The 22,928-nt window shown below is 40.2% G+C and overlaps 1 protein-coding gene across 3 annotated transcripts in view; it reads right to left on the bottom strand.

The window, feature by feature from the left end:
• shf (Src homology 2 domain containing F) overlaps positions 1 to 17,285 on the bottom strand; it is a 91,378-nt gene extending 74,093 nt beyond the window's left edge. Inside the window, exons 1-2 of one of the 3 annotated variants that reach the window (XM_014023622.1) lie at positions 16,341 to 17,285; positions 522 to 654 (exon numbers count right to left, since the gene is read on the bottom strand). In XM_014023622.1, coding sequence (XP_013879076.1) covers positions 522 to 654; positions 16,341 to 16,754 — 547 coding nt within the window. In that variant the 5' untranslated portion in view covers positions 16,755 to 17,285. The remainder of the gene's footprint in view (positions 1 to 521; positions 655 to 16,340) is intronic. The other 2 variants (XM_014023620.1, XM_014023621.1) reach the window with 2 other exon arrangements.
• Between the last annotated feature and the right edge of the window lie 5,643 nt (positions 17,286 to 22,928).

Here is a 22,928-nt window from a genome sequence, read left to right as displayed (position 1 = left end):
GTTCTTCTTTTTTACTTTGCGATGTCATTCATGAATGGACACGTCGTCCGGTGTAATTTACGCAGCTCATTTACGCACTTTTCCCGAAGATAGAAGAGTTTGTTGAATCTGACGTAGCATGTTCGTACGAACCCTTTGTACGAACAAAAGTAAGAGAAATTTAGGATAAGAATACGAACATGTTCTTGCATGAGGCCCATTGAATCAGTTAAATGTCTGAATGACATTACAGGGAAAACAAACCCATCTTTGATTTTTTTTTCCTTTTTAATTGACAATTCATTTCTGCCTTGCCATGGTTGTCAAGTAAAATGACATCTGTCCTGCTGCATTAACTTATGTGGTCAAACCACAATAAATATTAATTACCTTATCCCTGAGACAAACAGGATGAAGTCATACAAAAGACACAAATTGACTGCTTGTCATTTAAACTATGTGAAGGTGGGAAAAAATGGTACAACACCACAGAGTTAAGAAAAGTAAAAATCGCATACAGGAATTAACCGATTCATCTGTACCTGCCATCATCTTCTGGGCCTCATATGGCTCCATGTAGCCGTCGTTCTCAGTTGTCACTTTCTCTGTGGTGGTCTGAGCCCCACCAGCTTGCTCAGCATCAAAAGGATCCGCGTAATCTTCAAGAATAATCAGCTGAAAAAGACAACAAAAAGATATAACGATTAAGGGATGAGGAAAAATGAAACTGAAAGCTCACGAAGCACGACAAAATGGGCATAGTGTAAAAACGGATACAACGGCAGACGCTGCTGTGGCCCAAGACAGGACCAAGCAGGATCCTCTGAGGCAGTAAGCTAAAGGATAAAGAGAGTACTACAAAAATAACAGCCCACCTTTGTTTGCCTCAGCACAGCACCACAATGCCTCAGCTTTTAGCCTTACATCACGCTTGCTTCTGCTGGTCTGCCTAATTATATGATAGCCTTGTGACAGGCCTACATTTCAAAAATGGAGGACAGAGAACCACAACTACTCAACTATCTTAAGAGAAACAATTTGGCAGATTTATGCCAAGCTTGCAGCGAGCCACAGCTAATTGCAGTCTTGCTCTTTTGCTGAGTGTTTTTGTGCAGTAGATGGCAATTAAGTGGACGTCCTGAGACCCAGAAAATCGGCTCAGAGCTTTACAAAGTGGAGCAAGTCCGGGACTATAGTGCCTAAAGGGGATATTTGTTTGCTAAAAATGTTAGCTTCATTTATCAGGACACTGTAATGGCAGTCAAGATACTCGTGAAGGGGAGCTAAAACTCCTAATTGAGCCATTTGTGCTCTTGGACAGTAGATCTAAACGAGGTTGGGCAACCGCAGGAGTCTAGACCAGTCGTTAGACTCTAATGCAGCTAATGGTTTAAATCTACCCATCTCCAAACGGGTGAAGAGGGCACAGCATTTTCTCCAATTTGAAAGCATCCTGAAGAGTTTTTAAGGTTAATCCCAGTACAGAATATTGGAAAACACCTCAGCAAGCATGTAACAATGTTAATGATTTGCTCTACACCCGATGACTCATGTCTAACAGGAAGAGATTTGGTTTCATTATAAACAAGCTCATCACTCATCAGCTGGACGGAGCTGGGTGGGGGGAGGAGTGGACGTGGACTGTGCCTCATGCCTGCCACGCTGCGACTCCACCAAGCGAGATTTCCTAAGAACCACCACTAAACATTGCTGCCACAGAGAGAGAACACACTTTTTTCAAAAAACATCAAAATGTGGGCCAACAATGAGAATGACCCCCCACCCACACACACACACCCACATTAACCTGGAAGTAACCCAGATATTTCAAGTAACAACACTGATGTTGAGTGTCTTTTGAACTCAGCAATTAATTTTTAACAGGAGACATGTTGATAAGGTTCCAGGTGCAACATACCAGTAGGTTCACTGAGAATAATTTGTAAGCCACTTAGTGACAAAGTAGTTCTGGCAGGTAAATTCCTGCACAAATCACCTCATACATGGATTAAACAATAATAAACAGAGGACGTCTATGCCATGAATGTGTTCACAACAGCAGCCGTGTGGTAAATCTGCTTTCTCTAGGACTCCCTCTCCATCTGTTTGCAGGGAAATAACTTTTTTTTTGCTAYGGGGTAATTAGGGGTTCCTTGAATGTTTTGCTTCTGTGACTTCAAGCAGAGGGAGAAATCTAATACAAACATTTTCCTTGTTTGTTTTTGGTTCACATAAAGTATATGCAATGTGTGCACAGGTTTGATTAAAATTTAGTCAATTTGACAAGACCCATATTTGCACCTCAAGAGACACCAGGAAATTATGCATTCTGTGTTCACCACCATTACCATCATGCCCCTTGTTGCATGAAAACTCAGCCATCAGTACTCAAACTGTGTGCCAAATTCACCTCTGATACAAAGACAACTACAGCCCAGGCTTAAAAACAAGTCATTTTCACTCAAATTTAAAAAAAACATCAATAACTTAGGCGATAAAGACTAGTAGACATAAGATACAGATTTTTATATTTTCTGATATACAGTCGGAGGTTTTTTTCTTTTTTACTCAAGCAACACAATCACGCTTGTTTGAACAAACAGGTAAAATCCACAGTTCCCAGATAGTAGATGAAAAACTTATGTTCTCTACTTTGTGATGCTTTCCACTATTTTAGATTGCAGAGCAAATATTGCTGAATATTTGCCCAAAGTTACGCTTTAACAAAACGCACTCGTTGACTCGAGCTACCTTGCTGCACCTTCATCATAAACCAAACGATGTTTGGACATGCTTCAGGAAATAATGAGAATAACTTATTGAGTTATGCACAAAGCCATGCCAAACACATGACATCATCCTTTTGCCTTTCCTGTTGACATAAATGTAGGACAAACCAAGCCTGAGAATGTGATGAAACCTTCTGATAGCGTTGGACAGGAGGATTAAATGCAGTGAGGGATAAAACCCAATTCTTCAATTTGACAGTTGAAAAATACAGCCCGCCTTGCTTGCTCGCTGGGACAAGATATCCAGCAGTATTATGGTTTTAAGAAATATCTAGTGTACACTGATTTTGAAAGCAACAAAAAAAAGGCACCAATATTGTTGTCACCTCCATCTGGTGATTTATGAACAATAATAATGTGCAACTCTATAAACGCCCTACAATTTGCYGCTGAATCTTTGCTCATTTTATGCTGAAGGATGTGCTTAATATTTCCTACTTGTTCCAATGTGTCCTTCCTGTTCCATTGCACTAATGACTGCTCAACAGGAGGAGGAGCTCGAAGTTGTGAGAACAGGGGTGTAGCAGTTCCTGGGGACTCACCATCTGCCTTGTGGCATGCCAGGGTGTGTCAGGACCACAGCCAAGCCACACTTGTCATGAAAGTAAAATCCCCCCGTCAGCGCTGCAGTGCTTCCATATATCAGGCTTTTGCTAGGTTGTGATGTAAGTCCAGATGAATCTCATAAAGCTCTCTGACAAGCTAAGGTCACATCCCTGTGGTAGATGGGTCTTTCACTGCTCTGTAGCACTGAGAGAGAGAGAGAGAGAGCTTATTAAATTACTGATTCCAGAGCTCAGACCATGGCTGGATTTGACTTGTACCTGCCTCAACTCTAACAACTCACACAAGAAATGGCAAAAGGGAATTTTGAGTTGCACTTGGGCTCTGAGGCGATGAGTCCGACCTCAAAATCAGTGGGAACAGAGAGATGAACATTAGCAAARACCATAGCAGGCACCTGCCACTTTGGCTCAGTGTTGGCGATGACACTAAAGCGTCTAGGATTACACTTTTATTTGGCTCAGATCTTCCATTAGAAGAGAGARATATTCTCCTCCAGCAGTTTTAATGCATYGCAGGTTCAGCTAGCTTACACRATAATAAGGGACAAAAGAATAAACATTTCATAAASCACATTAGRTGAAATTTGAGCCCCTGGATGGATTTTTGGTTGYATTAAACAGAAAATAAGCCRCCGCCTTTAGAGTAGCACATTCAGTGTGGTCATTTAACAATAATCAATGAAAAGCACAAGCAATTAAAAGCCGACTTGTAAAGTTACGGAGTACTGGCAAAACRAAAGCAATCAGAATCATGATTTTAATGTCACGACTAGTCCTGGAAGAACTGAATGCGTCAGGGGTTAGTCAAGGTTAAAGCCCTYGTGGGACTGCCAGAAAAGTCAGCAGGCTGTAGAAAGAGGGAGGAGATGGAAGAAAAAAAGGACTGACGTATTTGATTTATGTCTCACGCCACAAGGGATTTCAGCCACTGATAACCTAATACAACTCAGTGCTTAGCCGTTCAATTGCATTACAGTATTTCAAAAGGTTTTTTTTTTTTTTTTCTTTTTGTTTTTTTTTGCCTTTGCTTTTGTTGTTGCTACTAGTTTTTGTTCTTCAGTCTGATAACCTAATACAACTCAGTGCTTAGCCGTTCAATTGCATTACAGTATTTCAAAAGGTTTTTTTTTCTTTTTTCTTTTTGTTTTTTTTTGCCTTTTTTTCTTTTTGTTTTTTTTTGCCTTTGCTTTTGTTGTTGCTACTGGTCTTTGTTCTTCAGTGTGACAATAAGAAAACATGCCTCCATTGTGAGGAAAGACAGTCATGACAGAGAGATAGGAAGGGTGGGGAGAGACAATGGATAAAGACATTCTATTTTTTACCTTAATACAGTGCAGTGAACAGACTAACATGTAAAAAGTTATTTTTAATGTTTAATGTTCATAAGAGCCAAACGCACAAAACTGAACCAAAGTACCGCAGTTCCTTGACTTTCTCGTCTGTAAACACACAATGAATGCTGTGTATGTGTGTTCGTGTGTACGTGTGCAATCATCAGACATAAAAAAGAGCACTCGAGACAGGAAACACTCCCTCAAGATAAATAAAAAAAGAGATCCTAGCTTCATTGTTGACATAATAATACAGTTTATACGGATGAGATTGTTTCAYGTATGAAGGAAGCAAACTCAAATCTTGTTACAACAATTCAGAGCCCCATATGAAGACAGAGCCCTGCTGGCTTCTACATCTCCCACACAGTTTAGGCTGATGAGAAACCGGCTTCCCATCATATGGAGAGACAAGGCAGGAGCGCGTTTCCCACTGYACAACCAYGACATTAATGAAACTTTATTAAAATGYTGTCTGAGAAACCCTGTTGCCACTAGAGCATTCTGTCTCTCTGGGAGCTTTGAAGAGTGATGTGCCTCCTKTGAAGGCCTACTTAGGAGYCTGAAGAGGTACCTAATCAAACRTATGTGTTTGCTATAAAGGCGTTGTTTTGCACTCAGTCACAAACTGCAGTCTGCAAACTGATGAAGACCACTTTAYAGGAGATAAATAAAGATTCTGCTCATTTCTGGGTATGTTTGTTTGCTTTTAACCCAACAGGAGTAGCAATTCAGCCTCAGTAAGCATGCTACTTAACACTGTGACTCAACAATACAAAAACACTGACTTCATTTGCGATGGGCCCAAAGCCTCCCACACCTTATTTGTAATATAGCTGGATTAGGCATTTCTTTCCACACATCAGTGAGCTCCACCATCAGTTTGGCACATTTCTGAATGAGYTCAGAAACATCTGCGCCATGCACGTCACCTTATTTACTAAATGCCCATCTCTCCAATTACATTCTAAACCACATAAAGTGTTGGTTCTTTTAATCTTCTCATTCTCGCCCCATGTGAACCGCCGTCTGCACGCCACCAGGGTAAACCTGGTTCCTTTTTTGCGGGATTGTTGGGAATGCTTCCACATGCAGTAACTCTGATACCAACGCACCACAATTTACCAGGAACAAAAATAGCTTTGTATAAAATGAGAAAGACATGAAATACATACTGAATGCATATCAATTGCTATTTCTCATCTTGCCACCACATGTGGTTACCAAGCATTCTGAAGCCAATGTGGGATTTTTAGTTTTACATGTTTCCAATCATAGCTTTATAAACAGTTAAAAATACAAATATAAATGCCAGTCAGATGTGTGTGCACCCAAGTTGCACAGATGCCAACATGGGAAAAGCTTTTGATAAGACCTCAGTTAGTGCAAGATTAGCATGGCTTTTATTTGTAATCAGTTTTCATTTAAATATGTTAAAGTTAACTCTTTGTGACCTTGCAGAAAATGACAAGCACCTTCTAGCAACTATACTTTAAGTAGAAAAAGAAAACTATACTAACAATAACTTCAATTAAATTCTCTATACTGTGCTTGGCACAAAGCAACATAAAATTAATAGAATGTAGATGAATAGCAACAGCAAATCAAGGATGTGTCAGTAAATTGTTTTACCTCACAAGTACTGTACATGAACAGAATATTAATAGATAGTTTTAAAATGACAAAAGATAAAGTAAAGATTTAAAATGAAAATGCTACACTACTGAGACTGAGAAGAAAAAGTTGCGCTGACCAACTTGGTACAATAAAACAGTGGTTCTCAACCAGGGGTAAGTGAGCATATTRCAGRGGGTACATGGAAAATTTTCCCAGGTGTGTAAAAATATTAATAAAAATAGGACTGTTGCACATTATAGTTTTGGAGAATCATCATTACGTTTCACTGAGGGGGTACTAGTGGTATGACAAAATGGCTCAGGGGGTATACAAGTCTAAAAAGGTTGGGAACCACTGCAATAAAACTGTCAGACAATAAAGTCACACTGTGATTCCTCTGAGTAACTAATTATGTCAATACAACTCTTCAAACAGCCTAAGCAGAACTATACTTCCTGTTCATTCATTCTTTGCAAAATATGAATGGTATAATGCTTTGCCTTTGACACTTTTGAAATGCTAAACGTTCAGTATATTCCCCATTCTGCCTGCTCGCGTCTACTGATGAATGACTGCATCTTTTGTTAGCACCCAAAGCAGTGAAGCACAAAAAGGCACCTCAACTTGTCCCGAAGGACCTCATTCATTGAAAACCAATCCGCACAGCCACTCAAGACCCCCAGCAGAGAGAAAAGAGGAACCTGTGGGTTGCACCATATAAAGGACCTGTTAATATGCGACAGATATTAAAGATTAAGTACTTGACGACACGCTTGGCAAAATCCAATTTCCTTTCTCTGTCCCCATCCCTGTGTGATAGATTTATTGGCAGTGTTTTTTTCCCCCATATAGTAAGTGGTGTGGCTTAAAAGTCATGGTAGAGTACCGGAATTKTTTAAAATATAGTAATCCTTTGGAAGTGTGAACAAGTGATTAGTCCTCAGACTGGCTACCAATGTGGTGAAAATTCTGAAATAATGGTGGACACAAGGATTAAATGAGAGAAGTGTATTTTGTGGCAACTTATGGTATGTTTTAGTAGGTCACAAGTTCAACRGAGTACAACAAATCTGCAGAAATTCATTTGGCAAAAATCTGTTGATGTGAAATGCAAAACAAGCAGTATATCTCTACATGGGAGTGATGGTTTGTGCAGATGTGGACCCAGAACCAATCAACTTTCAGGAAGCACATATGATCTGAACATGCATGAATCCCAGAACAAATCAACTGACAGACTTATGAAACATCTGTGCTTGATTTCCCAGATTAGGAGTCATAACATGAGGGTCTTAAAATCCAGTAGTCAAAATGGAATGTCCTTATTTGCAAGTGGGGGTGAAACAATACATCAATCCACGTCAATATATTGTTTAATTATTGATTAATGGTTGAAATACATCAAGGCAAAATGAAAACATTGATTCATATCATCAGCATCATCATCATCATATGCCCGATGCGGACTGATATATGCACATCTAACACAGTCATTTAAATGATTGGGTTAGATGTGCATATGATATCACATCATATCCATCACAGATTTATGAACTGAATTGATATCATATGTCAGATTTTGTAAAAGAGAAACAGTATCAGCATCCAAACAAATCAATATAATTTTGTACTGTGATAAAAGCTGTTAATTGGCATCCCTATAAAAACTTTTTCCATTCACACCATTTTCCCTCAAAACTTTGGTTTGAATCTCTGCAAGAAATATATACTTTTAAGAAAGCAAGTATGCTGACAATCACTCCTATTTGATGCTTCCACAACAACCACCACAAAAAAATAAATGCATAAATAATTTTTTAAAAAGCCTAACTGCCTATTTCAATTTCCATATGATAAAAACTGACATGATTAGGAAAGTAAAGCTTCATGAGACAATGTGGTGGTTTCCTCTGGGGGGAAGCTTTGAGTTTGGGTGTTCTTAACAGAGCTGGGAGGAAAAGACGCTCGAGTCTGTCCGTAAACAAAGCTAGACATTTTGTAATGTTACGTGAGGCTGGCTTAAGCTCTCTACACTTAGACTCTGCTACTTTTGACTACATGAAAACAGGGTGGAGTGCCACAGCATGACTTCCCACCTCTCTGTACAGTAAACCTAATGTAAGTTGAGTAAATCTATACAAAGCTGACTGAGAGACAATCATTTCCACAAAAAAATAAAAAAAAAACCTGAATGGACCCAGGCACCGCTTATGCTTAAGTCAAAACAGCCGGGAGCATTAGCCTTGCTTATATTTCATCAAACAATCAAGCAATCTCATCTCCACAAAGGGGCGAGCACAGACTTGTCAAGTTAAAAAGGGAATGTCACCAAGCTGTAAACACTTCCTGTCAGGAAAACAGCACTTCCTTAATCCTAGAGTTACCAAGTCATTTCTTATTTTACACCAAGCAACTGAACTGTACACAGCATTTATATCTCTACAATGTCCTTAAAAAGAGAATATCAAGATATAACCTTAACACGTGTAAGATGAGTCATATTAAAAGATAAATTGACATTTACCACATTCTTTTCTCATAAAAAAAACTTATATGATTAAAGTTTGCAAGGCCATAAAAGCAGCCATGGAGGTGTTCAGTTTTGTGGTGGACATATAGATCACAGGGCACCTCTTTCAGTGAGATGTACTTCTGGCTGTCTCCTGTAGTGTGACGCAAAAATAACATTCTGCATTTGTTCAACAAGACAGAAAAAGCAAATCATCTTCAATACTTTACTGCTGACCTGAACAAGATAGGAGTTACAGCTGGTGGAGGGCAGGAATAACTAAAAATTAGGGGAAAAATATTAAAAAATATAAATCCACTACTTTATACAAACCTTCTCTTTCGCTCTCAGATGGCAGGCAGCCTTATTTGTTTCATTTTAATCTGTGTGTGACGATCTGCCTGCAGACCAGGGCTCCTCCGTTCTACACTCAGCTACACACACTGTCATTAAACAAAACAGAGCCATGTGTCTACAACTCCCCTGCGGCCAGAGCTGCAGCACCAGTCTGAAGGCTAATTGTGACCTGGTGGAGTCATGTGACCGATGTTCTGGCACAAAGTTAGAAAAAAAGCACATCGAGCAACACAAACACAAGCAGACTCCATTGGGACTCTTTAAAGTGAAAAGAAGGCGACTCTCAGATGGAAAGAAGAAAATAAAAGAAAAACAATGGCTAAAGGCCATCATTTCCCAGACCTATAACTTTTTTATGTGCTTGTGGTTGATGGTAGTAAATAAAACTTAACTATGCCTGGGTACTACACTCATTTGAGCCAAAATGTTCATCAAAATAGAAAAGAAAAMATCTGAGATCAACTTTCAGGAAATCCTCCACTGTCGTAGTATGATACTTCCTTCAAAACGCTCCATATTTCAGGTCAGGAATGCACTGCAGTGCTCTTTTGTCAGTGAAATCATAGGAAGGAGGTTGAACATAAAATATGCTTGGCAATAAAACAATTYTGGATGATTATAAGAAATTCTTCAAATACTTTAGGAAATGCTCTGCATTCTTTTGACACTTGTATGAATGGAGAGTAAAACTAAAAGTCTACCCTCTCACATTCATAAAGTTTCATGGGAACAATATCGCTGTCCCGATATTACTGTTTTTTTAGCTAGAGTAACCAACATAAACACAAATCCTACTAATTACCTTCTCACTTGAAAAATGTGAGTCAAAATGTGCCCCTCATTGATTATGTAAAACAACAGATGCAAGATCCAAACACAGCTTTCTCATCAGTCTGTTAATTATTTCAACCTATGCATTAAGCTGTCACACAAGCAGGGAAATTTATTTAAAACACCATCTCTGCCTTTAAAAACCTACTATACATTTTGCACAGTGTTTATTCAATCTGACCTGACTATTTTAGAATATGTATAAAAAATGAATATAAGAGCAACAAGGCCAAAACCTCCCYGGGCTCTATGAACCTGTCCGTTATCTACCTCACCAGTCCCGATTCAAAGCAGCAGGGGACTGCAACTAAAAAATGCCGCTCTAAAAAACCATGATGGACTCTGATGTTTTTTTTTATCCACTTTCTGGTTCCCTGAAGAAAAAAAGCACTCTCACAAACCCAGGTGATGTCAACGCCTGTGCTCGACATTTCTCTTATCAGCGGCAGAGATGAGAGTGTAAGTGGCCGGTGGGATGCATTTATAAAGCCCTTAGTGGGTTCTGGAGTAGTGGGGTGAAATGTCAAGCGAAGGCATTCAGGGTGCTGGGGGAAAAAATTGCTGAGCAGAGTTAAGTCATGCTCAGAAGGCACGACAATCAGTGGCCTGGTCAAACGAGCCTTCGCGAATTGAAGAACATAAGGTGGAAGATGTTGCATTAAGATATAAACTCAAACTCAATCTGATCTTTACAAACTTAAGTTTAGATCAGGGGTGTCCAATCCTGGTCCTCGAGGTCCATTATCCTGCATGTTCTACTAGTTTCCCTGCTCTATCACACCTGAGTCTAGGGCTGGGTGATTAAACAATACGGTATCCATCGTGATAAACACATAATCAGTATCGATAGAAAATTTGTCCACTAGAATGTAGATCATTTCATTGAACTCTGATCCAGAACTGCACAGTATTCTGGGGGATGTAGGCAGAGGAACAGCTTTAGCCAGTCACGGCCCAGCCAAGCAAGAGCAGTGGCAACGTCTCACAACTGCTTCAAAAAAATAAAAATAAAAGACGTGGAGTGAAAAGAGAAAATGAGTGCATCAGCTCGAGAGGAAATTGTGGATAAAAGAGGAAAGGTCACGTCCCCAGTTTGTCCATATTTATCAGTCTTTTATCTTCTGGTCCTTATTTCAAACGGGTAAAACAAAAAACTAATTCATAACAAGTCGCCATAGAGGCCTTTAGGTTGTCCGAAACAACGTTTAGTTTTTGTTTCGTTTTGTTTTCGGGCAAACAGATCATGCCTCCTAGTAGTAAAAAGACCTGGATTGAAGTTTTCCTCCAYGATGGATGTCTTCATTTGTAAAAATGAAAGGGAGAGAAAACTTCTGCCATACAAGGATTAAACTGACGGCTCTTTCAACCAGTAAAGAGAAYCACGGTCAAAGTTTTACCCAATCAGAACAGAGTAGGGCAGGTCATTCTTTGATTGACAGCTGGTGTGTGCAACCTTGAGTCAGATTAAGACGGCAGGTGTGAGGTATACGCGTGTCCCGGACGTTTTTCCATCGAGGATTACATATTTATTTAAATGTCTGAAAGCACCTTGCAAGCATTTCCATCGTAACACAGTGTGTGTTCACACACACACACACACACACACAACAAAAGCACGAGAGATCACTTGACTGTCGTTTTCAAAGCGGAGGCTCAGAGGCAGCTTGACGCCGACCTTCTTTGTATTATTTAAATGTTAATGTGTTTGAAGCATTGTTGTTGAATTATAGACATGTGTAACTTGCACGTGAACTCCTGATGCTTATAGGAGCAGCACCTTTAGTTCTTATTATTAAATAATATTAACGCTATATTATTAAAGATTAATATGTCCCAGATAATACACACAGACTTGTGTCTCCATTTGACTTTAATTTTTTTTCCTAAAATCACAGAGTTCTCTGAGAGTCAGCTTCAAATTTAATTACATGTGGTGTTTTAGCAAGGTGTTGTGCACCTACCCATACCCATTCATTCAAACCAGGTATGTTGGAGCAGAGGCGCCTCTAAAATATAAAGGATAGTGATCCTTACGGATCAGGGCTGGACACCTGTTTTAGATTTTTAGTGTTTTTCACTGTTGCTGTTCAGCAAAACAATCAAAACATCTTGTTTATTGCTGCTGGATTCTTTATAATTTACTACTGACAAATAACAGGTCACCCCTCTCCAATCTATCTGTTCAGGTAAGTTTTATGCTTGTTTGGGCTGACCAGCTGCCCGGATCTTCACAGAACACYGTGTATGAAATATCTTTACAATTTATTTACACGTTTTATCTTATTTTTTGGAACTCACGCTGGAGTTAGGTTGATCACTTTATTTATCCAGATGGCTTTGCTGGCAGCACCATAAAGGTTTTTGACGTCGCGTCCAACAGCTTCTGTAGACTGATGTACAAGCCGACTCGTCGTACGACTGAGTCAAAACGAACTCTGAGCCAAACGTGAAGTCTCCCAGGTGACCAAACAGACTCTGACGATTGTCAGTCAGCGCCACACAACTTTTGTTTACACAGGTTGGAGCGGAGCCAGTCGTCACTTTCCAGCGTCCTTGAGAGAAGTTAGTTTAGTGCTGAGTAGAGCGATGAGCTGGGAGATGAGGCCTTTAATTAGTTTCGAGGCAGGATGATAATTGATCATCTCTCTTGGCTAACCCTACCATGAAGGGCTCAGCATAATTAAAAACAAAATGCACCACACCATGCTGCGAATAATACTGATAACCCTGCATCGAACCCAAAATAAGAAAAATAATAATTATTCAGATTGATTAAACAAGACAAAAAATTTAAAAGAAGACATTTTAATTTGGGAATGAAAACTTACTTATTAGGCTTCTCCCTCTTTAAAGGAGTCTGCTGAATAGAAAGCGACTGAGAAAATTCCCTTGATGCTGGTATTGGCATTTCAGGCATTAGGTAAGCAGCGATATAATTAGCATTCATGAGTCAAGTAATTAAAACATCAATGTAACCAAGCAGTGCAGTTAAGACACTCGTGTGCTCTTTTGCTCRGTTTCAGCTATCAGCATTAAAAGCATTAGGTTGACTAAAACAAGCACTGTTAAACAGTCATGCACGCAATGTGTGAATATCCGTGTGCTTATTAGCGACAAGCTGTTCAGAAATCACTCCCTATTTACACGAAYACAGYGGCACAAAAGTTAGCACGAAAACCACTTTAGCACGAGGCACCTCCAAACAAGTACGCCRCCCACTTACTGCCTTTTAAYACCAGGCAATAACCTGAAAAACAAACGATAGAGACGCACTGCAAACAAGCTCATCCTCCCACAGAGACTGTTGRAACAACACTTTATTCACAGCCGCACCTGGAGAGTTTTTCTACCGGAGGATTTACAAACGATTATCATGGTCAGAGAGAAAACTCTGAGCTTCCTCGTGTAGAACACCCTCCCAATAAAGTAGTTTACTCCAAAGGACAGTCAACGGTGTTTTTAAGGAGACATCTCTGGTGCGTCATCATTTTACAGTTTCCCTGTTTTCACTACTGCAGCAATTTTATTTATTTATTTTTCAACCGTCACCACCTGACAAGAAACCCTTAAACCGTTCTCTTGGCACATAGCCTAAGCTCCCCAGCTGTCAGTACTGGTTTGGCCCATCCATAACATCATTCATACAGCTGGGGTGTGAAGTATCTGGCTCATAGTTGTCCGTCAAATGCCTGTCCACCGCAGCTATGTGAGCACATGATGYGAGACGTTTTGAGAGGCAGAGGTAACTGTATCCCTGACTTTATAAAAAAGGAGATTTAAATAAGCTTCAGCAAATGAGACACAATTGTAACTAGACATGGGTTTTTACGACGTAAAAACAAGTGTGCATGGCTTTGCCTGCAGCATTGGACTTGCAGAATGAACTTTGACCAAGTTCAAATGTGTTTTCCATACCAGCTTCTGCCTGTCACRTCAGCAGGTGTTTGTAATTAAGGGAATTGTGTGACAATATGAAGTTCAAAGAGATTTTTTGTTAAAGTTGCTTTAGCTGGGTTTTGAACCCTGWTCTCCCGCATGAAAGTCCATGACATAGACCATTAGACTGATGGAGCTGTGGCAGAGGGTTGTGCCAGGGGTTGGTTTGTATGTGTGCAGAAAGRGGCCACATTGCCAATGCAATCTTTGACACTAAACTGCAATATATTGCAACAATTGGACAATATTAAGACATTATTACAGTAAAACATCAAAATACAATCATATTAATATTGTAATCACTGAACTACTGAGTTTGAATATTATGAAACTATGGTGCAGTACCATATTATGTAGATGCAGCAGGGGGCAGTATTGGACCAATACAAGGCTCCATTGACTGCCATTATAATTTATTAAACATTAATATTTCAAAAACTATAAGTTTTACAGGCACCAAAAGGCATAGCCATCATTTGGCACAGGAGCTTTACAGATATAAATTACAATGGCTGCTGTAGGACAAAGTATGCAGGAGGAGAACCATACCAAATTTGAGATGACTTGGATGGGAAACGAATCACAATAGTGCACACTGATCAGTTTAATTAGCTTGAGTTGCTGCAGTGGGTTTGTGATTTTTTTTTCGTGATTTACTACGAACTTCAAACAGACAGAATGGAAAAATAAATCCTGACTATGGGCACTAAGTGTAAAATAAAATGGTAAAAATTTTCAATATTTAGCTCCCTTTCTGAATGTAAAAATCTTTTACCCACTTCTTCATTTCAGGGTCAGGGGGTCGGGTCACTGGTGCACATATTCAGCAGTCACTGTGTCCAGGGTGGGGTACACCCTGGACAGGTCGCAAGTCCATCACAACTGTCCATTTGGTCTGTAGGAGTGTAAAATATTTGAAAATTTTCCACTAGTAACATTTTATTGTAATTTAGTTCACTGCTCTTTTTCTTTACCTTTTTTTTTTTCAAATGTAACATTTAAATGTTAAATATATATATATAAATATTGTCCAGGGTGTACCCCACCCCTCGCACTGTGACTGCTGGATATGGGCACCAGTGACCCACGTGACCCTGAAAGGAATAAGCGTGTACAGAAAATGTTTGGATGGATGGATTAAATCCTGAATCTAAATGTGTAAATCTAAATCTAAACATTAAATCTTAAGATGGTGTGGCTAAATGCTGAAGTGTTTCAGAATGGAACAGAGCCTTTGCCGTTGGCGCTCACGTTTTTTTTTAGAACATCATCATCCTGAGACGATAGCAGCTGCTAACGCTTCCCCACAAAACATCAAATCAACAGTTGCAACCGGTGTCTGAGCTGCACTTCAAACTGCTGGTCCACAGGCACGATCCATATCAYTTTCAAAGGGCACATTTTGATATAAATTTTAAATGCCAGCTTTAGCTGTGTTAATGGTTTTGTCACAGGAAGATGACATCATAACAAAAGCTGCATACTGACGACAAAGGCTTTGTTTCACTCTTAAATTCTTATACATAAGAATTTAAGAGTGAAACAAAGCTTTATTTGCAACATTTAAATTAGACTGACACATTTAGGTTTAGAATTCCATAGCTGCATATAGCATTTAACATTTAGTAAAAAAAAATAAAATAAGCAAAATGTAAAAGCAGTGAGCTAACAATAAAAAATAGTGCAATTTTTTGTAACTAGGATTCTAATTTCACAAAGTGAGCTAAATAATGAAAACCTTAGCTGTTATGTTATACTTGACGCCCCGTGCCTTACTTCTTTCTGCTCATGACAGATGCAGTTGYCTTTTTGTGTTCAAGTCATGGATGGGTGAAAAAAGAAAACAAAAAAACACAACCATGTTTTACAGAGACTCCTTGTGACAAACTGCAACACTGAGTAAGTAAGTTACCACATGTCACAAGACAGGTGCAAAGGCAAACAAAAGTAGAGGAGGAAGTAAAGGGGAAGGGTGAAGGTGCCACAAATATTTCAGCACACATTTGTGACTGAGACATTCCTCCTGGTGTTATAGGACAGAACCCACTCCTGGGCTGGTGGGGGGGATCACACTCCCCCACAAGTCCACTGATCCAGATTCAGACAACTGTGTCAAACGATCACATCCATTAACTCTGAAATAAACGCATGGGGCAGCTTTTCACTGACAAAACTTGCCTGAGTTTTAAAAGTTGTGGGGAATAAAAATGGGGAAGAGTTGAGACGTGAGGAGCTGCAGGAAGCAGCAGCACTCCCTCTGGATTCCACTCAGTGGACATTTCGCAACACGTGAGGCTGGAGATAACAAGTTCTGCCAGTTGTAACGATTCATTGTCTGGCTCGAAAACAAACCAGGTTTTTTTTTTTTTTTTCAATGAAAACGAGACAAATAAAAGCGTTCTGCTCCCTGACAAACTTTACCCACCTTTTCCTTGTTGTCGTGCTCCGACAGAGGTGAAGTAGGAGATTTAACGCTGCCTACAGCTACAGCCTGGGTGACGGTGACACCCCCGCCCGGAGCCGGGCTCTTTTCGACTGTTTCCACCTTGATAAGTCGGTGTTTCGGCGACACGTACTTGTCCGAAGCCGCCACAGTGTTCAAGCTCGACACGAAGGAAATGTTTCCACCTGGAGTGTACGGGTCCTCGAAGTCCAGCTCTTTTTGGAGTTTGTAAGCAGTGAGGATGTCCGGCTGAGCCGAGCTCGGGAAGGTGGCCCCGGAGCCGCTCGGCGCACCGGGCACACCGGTGTGACAGTGTCTGTAGTCCGGCTTCGGAGGCGCCGGAGGGGGTGCTTTGGTAGTTTTGAATCCTAGGTGCTCCTTGAACCACTTGGCCATTCTGCCAGTTCATCGCTCTGAAGTCAATGAATGTTAGTTTTAGTTCCACCTTTTTTTATGTTTTGGTTGTTCCGCCGGCGCAACGAGAGTCCGCCACAGAGAAAAAGTGGGAATCCTCGGGGGTCACGCTCGCGACAGAGGTTTCGGCGCGTGTCCCCCTACAAGTCTCGTCGCGCGACTCTCTCCGGCGGTCCGAGGAGGAGTGCGCGTGAACCGGCGGAGTGCAGCCACAGGCACTTTAAAAAAAAAAAAAGAATCTGAGCTGCCCTGCCGCAACTCTGTCACTGGCTCTCTCTCTCTCACACACACACACATCCACACACACTCACTCACATCCACTCCCTGACCGCTCGGCTACTAAACCACGCCAGTTTTCCCGGACTACGCAACATGGAGCGCTTGTGCAAGAAGAGGAGCACACACACGTCCTCCCGCCTTTCACACAAACACACACTCAACCTGCCCTCCTATACCTGAGAACATTCACTGCCACCTACCGGAGTCCTGAAACTTCTCTCACTATTTGTGTGACTTCCACAAACAATCCCAGTTACACCACTGATTCAGCTTTGTGCTGGTTCTAGCTGCAGTAAAGTAGTGTACAAAGTATTTAAAGGTTCTCATTGCAACACATGAAAACATATTTATATATTAGAAAAAGACTGAAAAAGTTCACTTCTGCTGTTTTCCATATAGCTAAAATGAGRTACTGAAATGCAGGTGTGCACAGAGCCGGCTCTTGGCATAGGCGAACTAGGCGGTCGCCTAGAGCGCCATCTGCTGGAGGGGGCGCTGAACTGCAGAAGATAAAAAAGTAATTATTTGTAATCCCTGGTTGTAACTCTGCTCAGCTTTCAAATAGCTTTGACTTAAATATTATAATGAAGTATTACAAGAAAAATAAACTACTCTACCCATAAAACACCCCCCCCCCATGCAGCAAACGCACCCACCCTCTCTCTCATTTGATTGACGTTGCATTGACTCATCCTGCTCCGACACTCTGACAGGGGAGGGGCTAGTAGTGCCTCTCAGGTAGCAGTTTGTGTTGACAAACTAAATAACAACAAGTCTGTATTTTGTTGTCCCATACATGTCAACCTCTTCGGACGTTTACCTGTATAAAATGCCTTAAAAATTCGTAAATTTTGCAAAAAATCCAGACAACTCGCACCCGGGGGCGGAGTGGGGGTGGGGGGGGGCAATAAATCTAAGTTTACCATAGTACCTTACACTGTCAAACTTGTTTTTAGGGGATCAAATTGGGGTAGGTGGGACATATTTTGGGGTGTGTGTGTGTGTGTGKGGGGGGGGGGGGGTTGCGCTTCAACTTGCCTAGGGCACCATATTGGCTAGAGCCAGCACTGGGTGTGCGCTTAATGTAAATTTTTTTAGTTGCATATTTTACTTAGCAAACCTAAAATTCAGCAAAGACCTGGCAATCGCCTTGTTGGTCTAAACGTCATGTCTGAACTGTGTTATGGTTAGATATTGGGAATGGATAATTTYAAAAGTAATAATAATACAAAAAATCTGCCAAAATTCAATATAAAACTTCCAGAAAGCCTGGAGATCTAGTGTTCAAGACCATTTTGAAAGATTTCAAGAAAATTTGACTCCTTAGATGCAAAGYAATTCAAAGTGGATGACTCAAATCTTTTGCATAGTACCACAGTTTGAATCTTTAACAGTTGTTTGTTTTCCCACACCTTKTTCGTATTGGACATTATTGTCCAGACATTTCAAATTTTACAAAAATAATATTKAAAAGCCCTTCATGTATTTTACTTGTCTGCCTTCGATTTCTAAACTGCCTGCACTCTCAGGGCTCACATATCCAGATGTTTACAGCTGAGTGTATTAATTGCAGATTGCTCTGCAGATGGTAAGTGCAGAGGACGCTCCTAGTATATATTACTGTTGGGCGTTGTCCTTACTAATCCCATTACACAAATCCATGATGCAAATTGCTTGAAGCATCTGCACGAGTAAAYGTTGTTCTCCAAGGTGTCTTTCAGTCTCTGCAGAGGGGTTTGGTCATAGGTTCCTGTGCTTAACACTAATTGGCTTTTCAATCGAAGGACAAATGGAATTAAAAAATAAAAAAAGATCCCACTTCCCCTCTCACACTCCAGCAACAGTCTGCATTAAGAGGAGTCACGGCTGCAGCGCAGCAGGGTTTTATGAAGCAATATTTCTTTTTTAATATCACCACAGACACACAGCCTTGAGCGAGTCACAGTGCACAGATCAGAGTTTAACGCTGGCAGCCCCCCCGGGAAAGACAACTCCATGCTTCGAAGATCAACTCAAAATCCATTATTTCATTCAGTCCTGAAAACGTCTCCTCCGCTGAACTTTGGACATGCTGGAAAAACTTAACCCGAGTCGTTTTCATTTATTGTGTTGGAATAATTGCGTTTGAAAGCCTTGAGATTAATCTGATTAAGTGGCGTTTTACCCATAAAAGCTTTAAATTCTTTAAAAATGACTTGATGCACCATAATTTATTCCTGAAGTGGTGCTTTTCCTACAAAAATGTCTTAGGCCTATTATGATACATTAGGCTTTATCCTCCTTTGTGTCTATACGTCATTGCTGCATTCACCCTTTCACATGATATGCAATAACAAAAAGGGTTCATGCTGGAAGTATTAGAAGATCTGTGGTAGGCAGAACCAGGCGTGTCATTCAGGTTACCCAGTATGACTCATGTTACAGATCTTTTGTTGCACTGCTGTGATTGAGTTCACCTGCTTCATCCAGCTGCCACAACTGACACCCTTTAAAATGCAAATCCTGTAATCTAGCACCACATGTGATATAGGTATACTCTCAGAAAAACCCACGCAGGCTGCTTGCTTGCCAGGGAGGGATTTATAGAGAAATGTATAGGATTCCGCTGCAGCTATCGCACCTATAATGATACCAGGGGGTGCTCATGTGTTAGCACAAATTGTGGATACTCTGAATCTCTTCAAAAGGCTGAAAAAAATAGAACGTAGCGATTGAGTCATTTGGGGATTGAAATGATTGCGTTTCATTTAAACCTGCAGCTGTGTATGTCTCGTTTATTTTATTTTTTTCACTTGTGTTCCCTTTAAAATGCTGTTTGTTGTATCAGCAGTCCTTTAAAACTGTAAAAACCTATAGGTTCTTTTCAACTACAAGACAAAGCAGATGTGATGTAAACATGAAGCTATATGTCTGTTTGCACAAAGTAGAAATTTCACATCAAAGCAGAGCGTCCAGATGGCAGCGGATGTTTGCTGCAGGTGAATGTTAATGCCTGTGGCAGTTAATGCTGACAAGTCAAACATTTGACACTTTGTGCAAGACACAACAATGTTTCCCTTCTTTTCCTTTTAAACTATTTGGCAGTGAAAATGATTCTGCAGCAGGTTTCTGATGAATCAATGGAAGTGAGGCTGAAACGTAAGAAAAAAATGCCTGGTCAGAATACAGCTGTATATTTTCTTTTGGCAGTAAAACATTCTACGTTTGCCATTTAGAACTTCTACCCTGCTGTTTTTATTAGTTGAAATCAATTGAAAGCGGTTTAACTCTTTTCTGTAGCACATCTATGTAAATTAGCATTTAATGTGCAAAGCTCACTGTGTTGTAACATTTGGTAAATCGGTTCATTAATGGTGAACTTGCTCCTCACTTTGAATGAACGGCCTCAGAATGTCAATATATTACACTGTTTCTGTGTTTAAGTTAAAAAGTGTCAACTGTGTTTATATTTGCGTTTTGACTCCCACCACCCACTGGAACACAAGTTAGGAGTGATCAGGACTCTGTACCACAGAGCAGACAGTGTCCCTACAAACCCAGGAGCCAGGGAGAAAGAGAAATCACACACACGACAGGCCCTGGAGCAGTGTGGTTATCCTGACTGGGCTTTCCTGAAAGCAGACAGGAAACACAGACAGGATTCCATGCAACCTTCAGGTGAAAATGAAGACCCCAAACCCAGACCCAAACCAGTGGTTATTCCGTATGTTGCGGGTGTTTCGGAGAAACTGAGACGTTTATTTTCTAAACATGATRTCCCAGTGGCTTTCAAACCCCAAAACACATTACAGCAAAGGCTGGTTCACCCCAAAGATCCGGTGCCCCGGCACAAACAGAGCAATGTTGTATATGCTGTTAAGTGCCAGGAGGACTGCGACCAGTTATACATCGGGGAAACAAAGCAGCCACTGTTCAAAAGAATGTCCCAACACAGACGAGCTACATCTAATGGCCAGAACTCTGCAGTTTTCACTCATTTACAGGCCAGCGGTCACTCTTTCAGAGATGAGGATGTTCTCATTCTTGATAGAGAGGAACGTTGGTTTGAGAGAGGAGTAAAAGAAGCCATTTTTGTGAAGAAAGACCGTCCATCATTAAACAGAGGTGGAGGCCTCCGTTTTCAGCTGTCCCCCTCCTACAGCGCTGCTATTGCCAGTATCACTCCACCCCCTGTTAACAATAGGTGTTAATTAGGTGTCAACGATAGCCATGTGATGTGAGTATCAGTCACATGGAGGCAGGGCTTAAAAGCCTGAATTTTGCCTGAAACTCTCAGACTGAAGAAGTCTCTTGGAGGAGAGACGAAACGTTTCATTAGAGAAGAACCCGTCCAGAAGACCTATACAATTTTTTTCTTTTTGATTTTTTACCTGGATTACTGAGATGCATCAGGACAACTGTGTTTAATATCTTTAAACATTTGCCCTAAAATAAATTGACAAATTCGAACAGGAATTTGTATGCAATCTGAGCTTTTATTTAATGTTTTTTCCCCCCATTACAGTTACACAAACATGTTTATTTTTATTTCAAATGAATTATTTGCCTTTGATTTTAGGTCCTGCAACTTATGTTGTGTAGACTTTATATAATCCACTCTAATCAAGATGGAAGCAGATGAGCAAAATGCATTTTCTTTCATTCAAAGTAAAATCCTCATAAAACGTGCTCATACCCAAGGTCAGTCTGGCAGGGTTTGATTCTTTAAACTGATGAAAAGTTTTATATGTGAAAAGTCCTCAACCAAGATCATCATAAATGCTCAAGTAGAAAACAGATAGCTGCGAAAACTCATTAAAGCTCCCAATAAATAAAATAAAATGAAATAATAAATAAATTAATTAAAAATAAATAAATAAATGCAAGAACCTAAACAAAAAGCAGCTACAGATAAGCAAGAGACATCTACAATAATAAAAATGCTTTGCATGTTAAATCTATTCTACAAATGCAACACAACCAAGAGTTTAGTGTCGCCGGTTCAATTCTACATACAAACATATAACAGGTTTATTACTTTTGAGTACAAAAAACAACACAAGAGCCAATAAATACTTAGTACACTTTTTTCATATTTTGCCATGTTGTTGTATACTAATATCTTAAAACTGAACGTATCATTTGAACRTTCATGTCTGCAGACTGACACAAGGAGCTCAAGCAAAAATAAAAACCCAGGAATTTATCAACAAAAACAGTAGGCTGGCGTGGCAGCCAAACATTTACAAAYCAACAAAACTCAAAGAGCGGTGAAGGAGATGCCGTGGAGAGTTGGACATGGCATAAAGCCCAAAACAATGCTCACCTGAGGATGTAGTAAAAACTGTGTGACATGGAACGGGGCGGATGAGTGGAGTGGCTGCAGCTGTGACGTGTTGCAGGCTGACTGAAAACTGACCGAGGAACTGCTGGCAAGAATCACAAAAAAAAAAGATAACAAACAAACAACAAAAAGATCTAAAACCTAACAATTAATTTCTAAAAGTCATCACAAAGACATATTCTGACACTTCACCAATGTCAATGTCAATTTATTTATACAGCACATAAAAAACAACAAAAGTTGACCAAAGTGCTTCACAATTCAGCCAAATGAATAAAACAACAGAGCAACACATAAATGTAGACAATAAAATCAATTTAAAATACAGAAAAACATTAAAACATTATCTCTAAAAGAATCTCAAACTCTACCAGAATGAAAGGCCAGGGAGTAAAAGTGAGTTTTAAGTAGATTTAAAAGTCTCAACAGTCTCAGCAGTCCGAATGCTAAGAGGTAAATTATTCCAAAGGTTTGGGGCAGAAACTGCAAAGGCCCGATCACCTCTAAACTTTAGCCTGGATCTAGGAACATCTAAGAGGAACTGGTTGGATGAC

The sequence above is a fragment of the Austrofundulus limnaeus genome, unplaced genomic scaffold (assembly GCF_001266775.1).
Source record: "Austrofundulus limnaeus strain Quisiro unplaced genomic scaffold, Austrofundulus_limnaeus-1.0 Scaffold381, whole genome shotgun sequence".
Taxonomy (NCBI): domain Eukaryota; kingdom Metazoa; phylum Chordata; class Actinopteri; order Cyprinodontiformes; family Rivulidae; genus Austrofundulus; species Austrofundulus limnaeus.
This window is presented reverse-complemented; position numbering and strand designations above follow the sequence as displayed.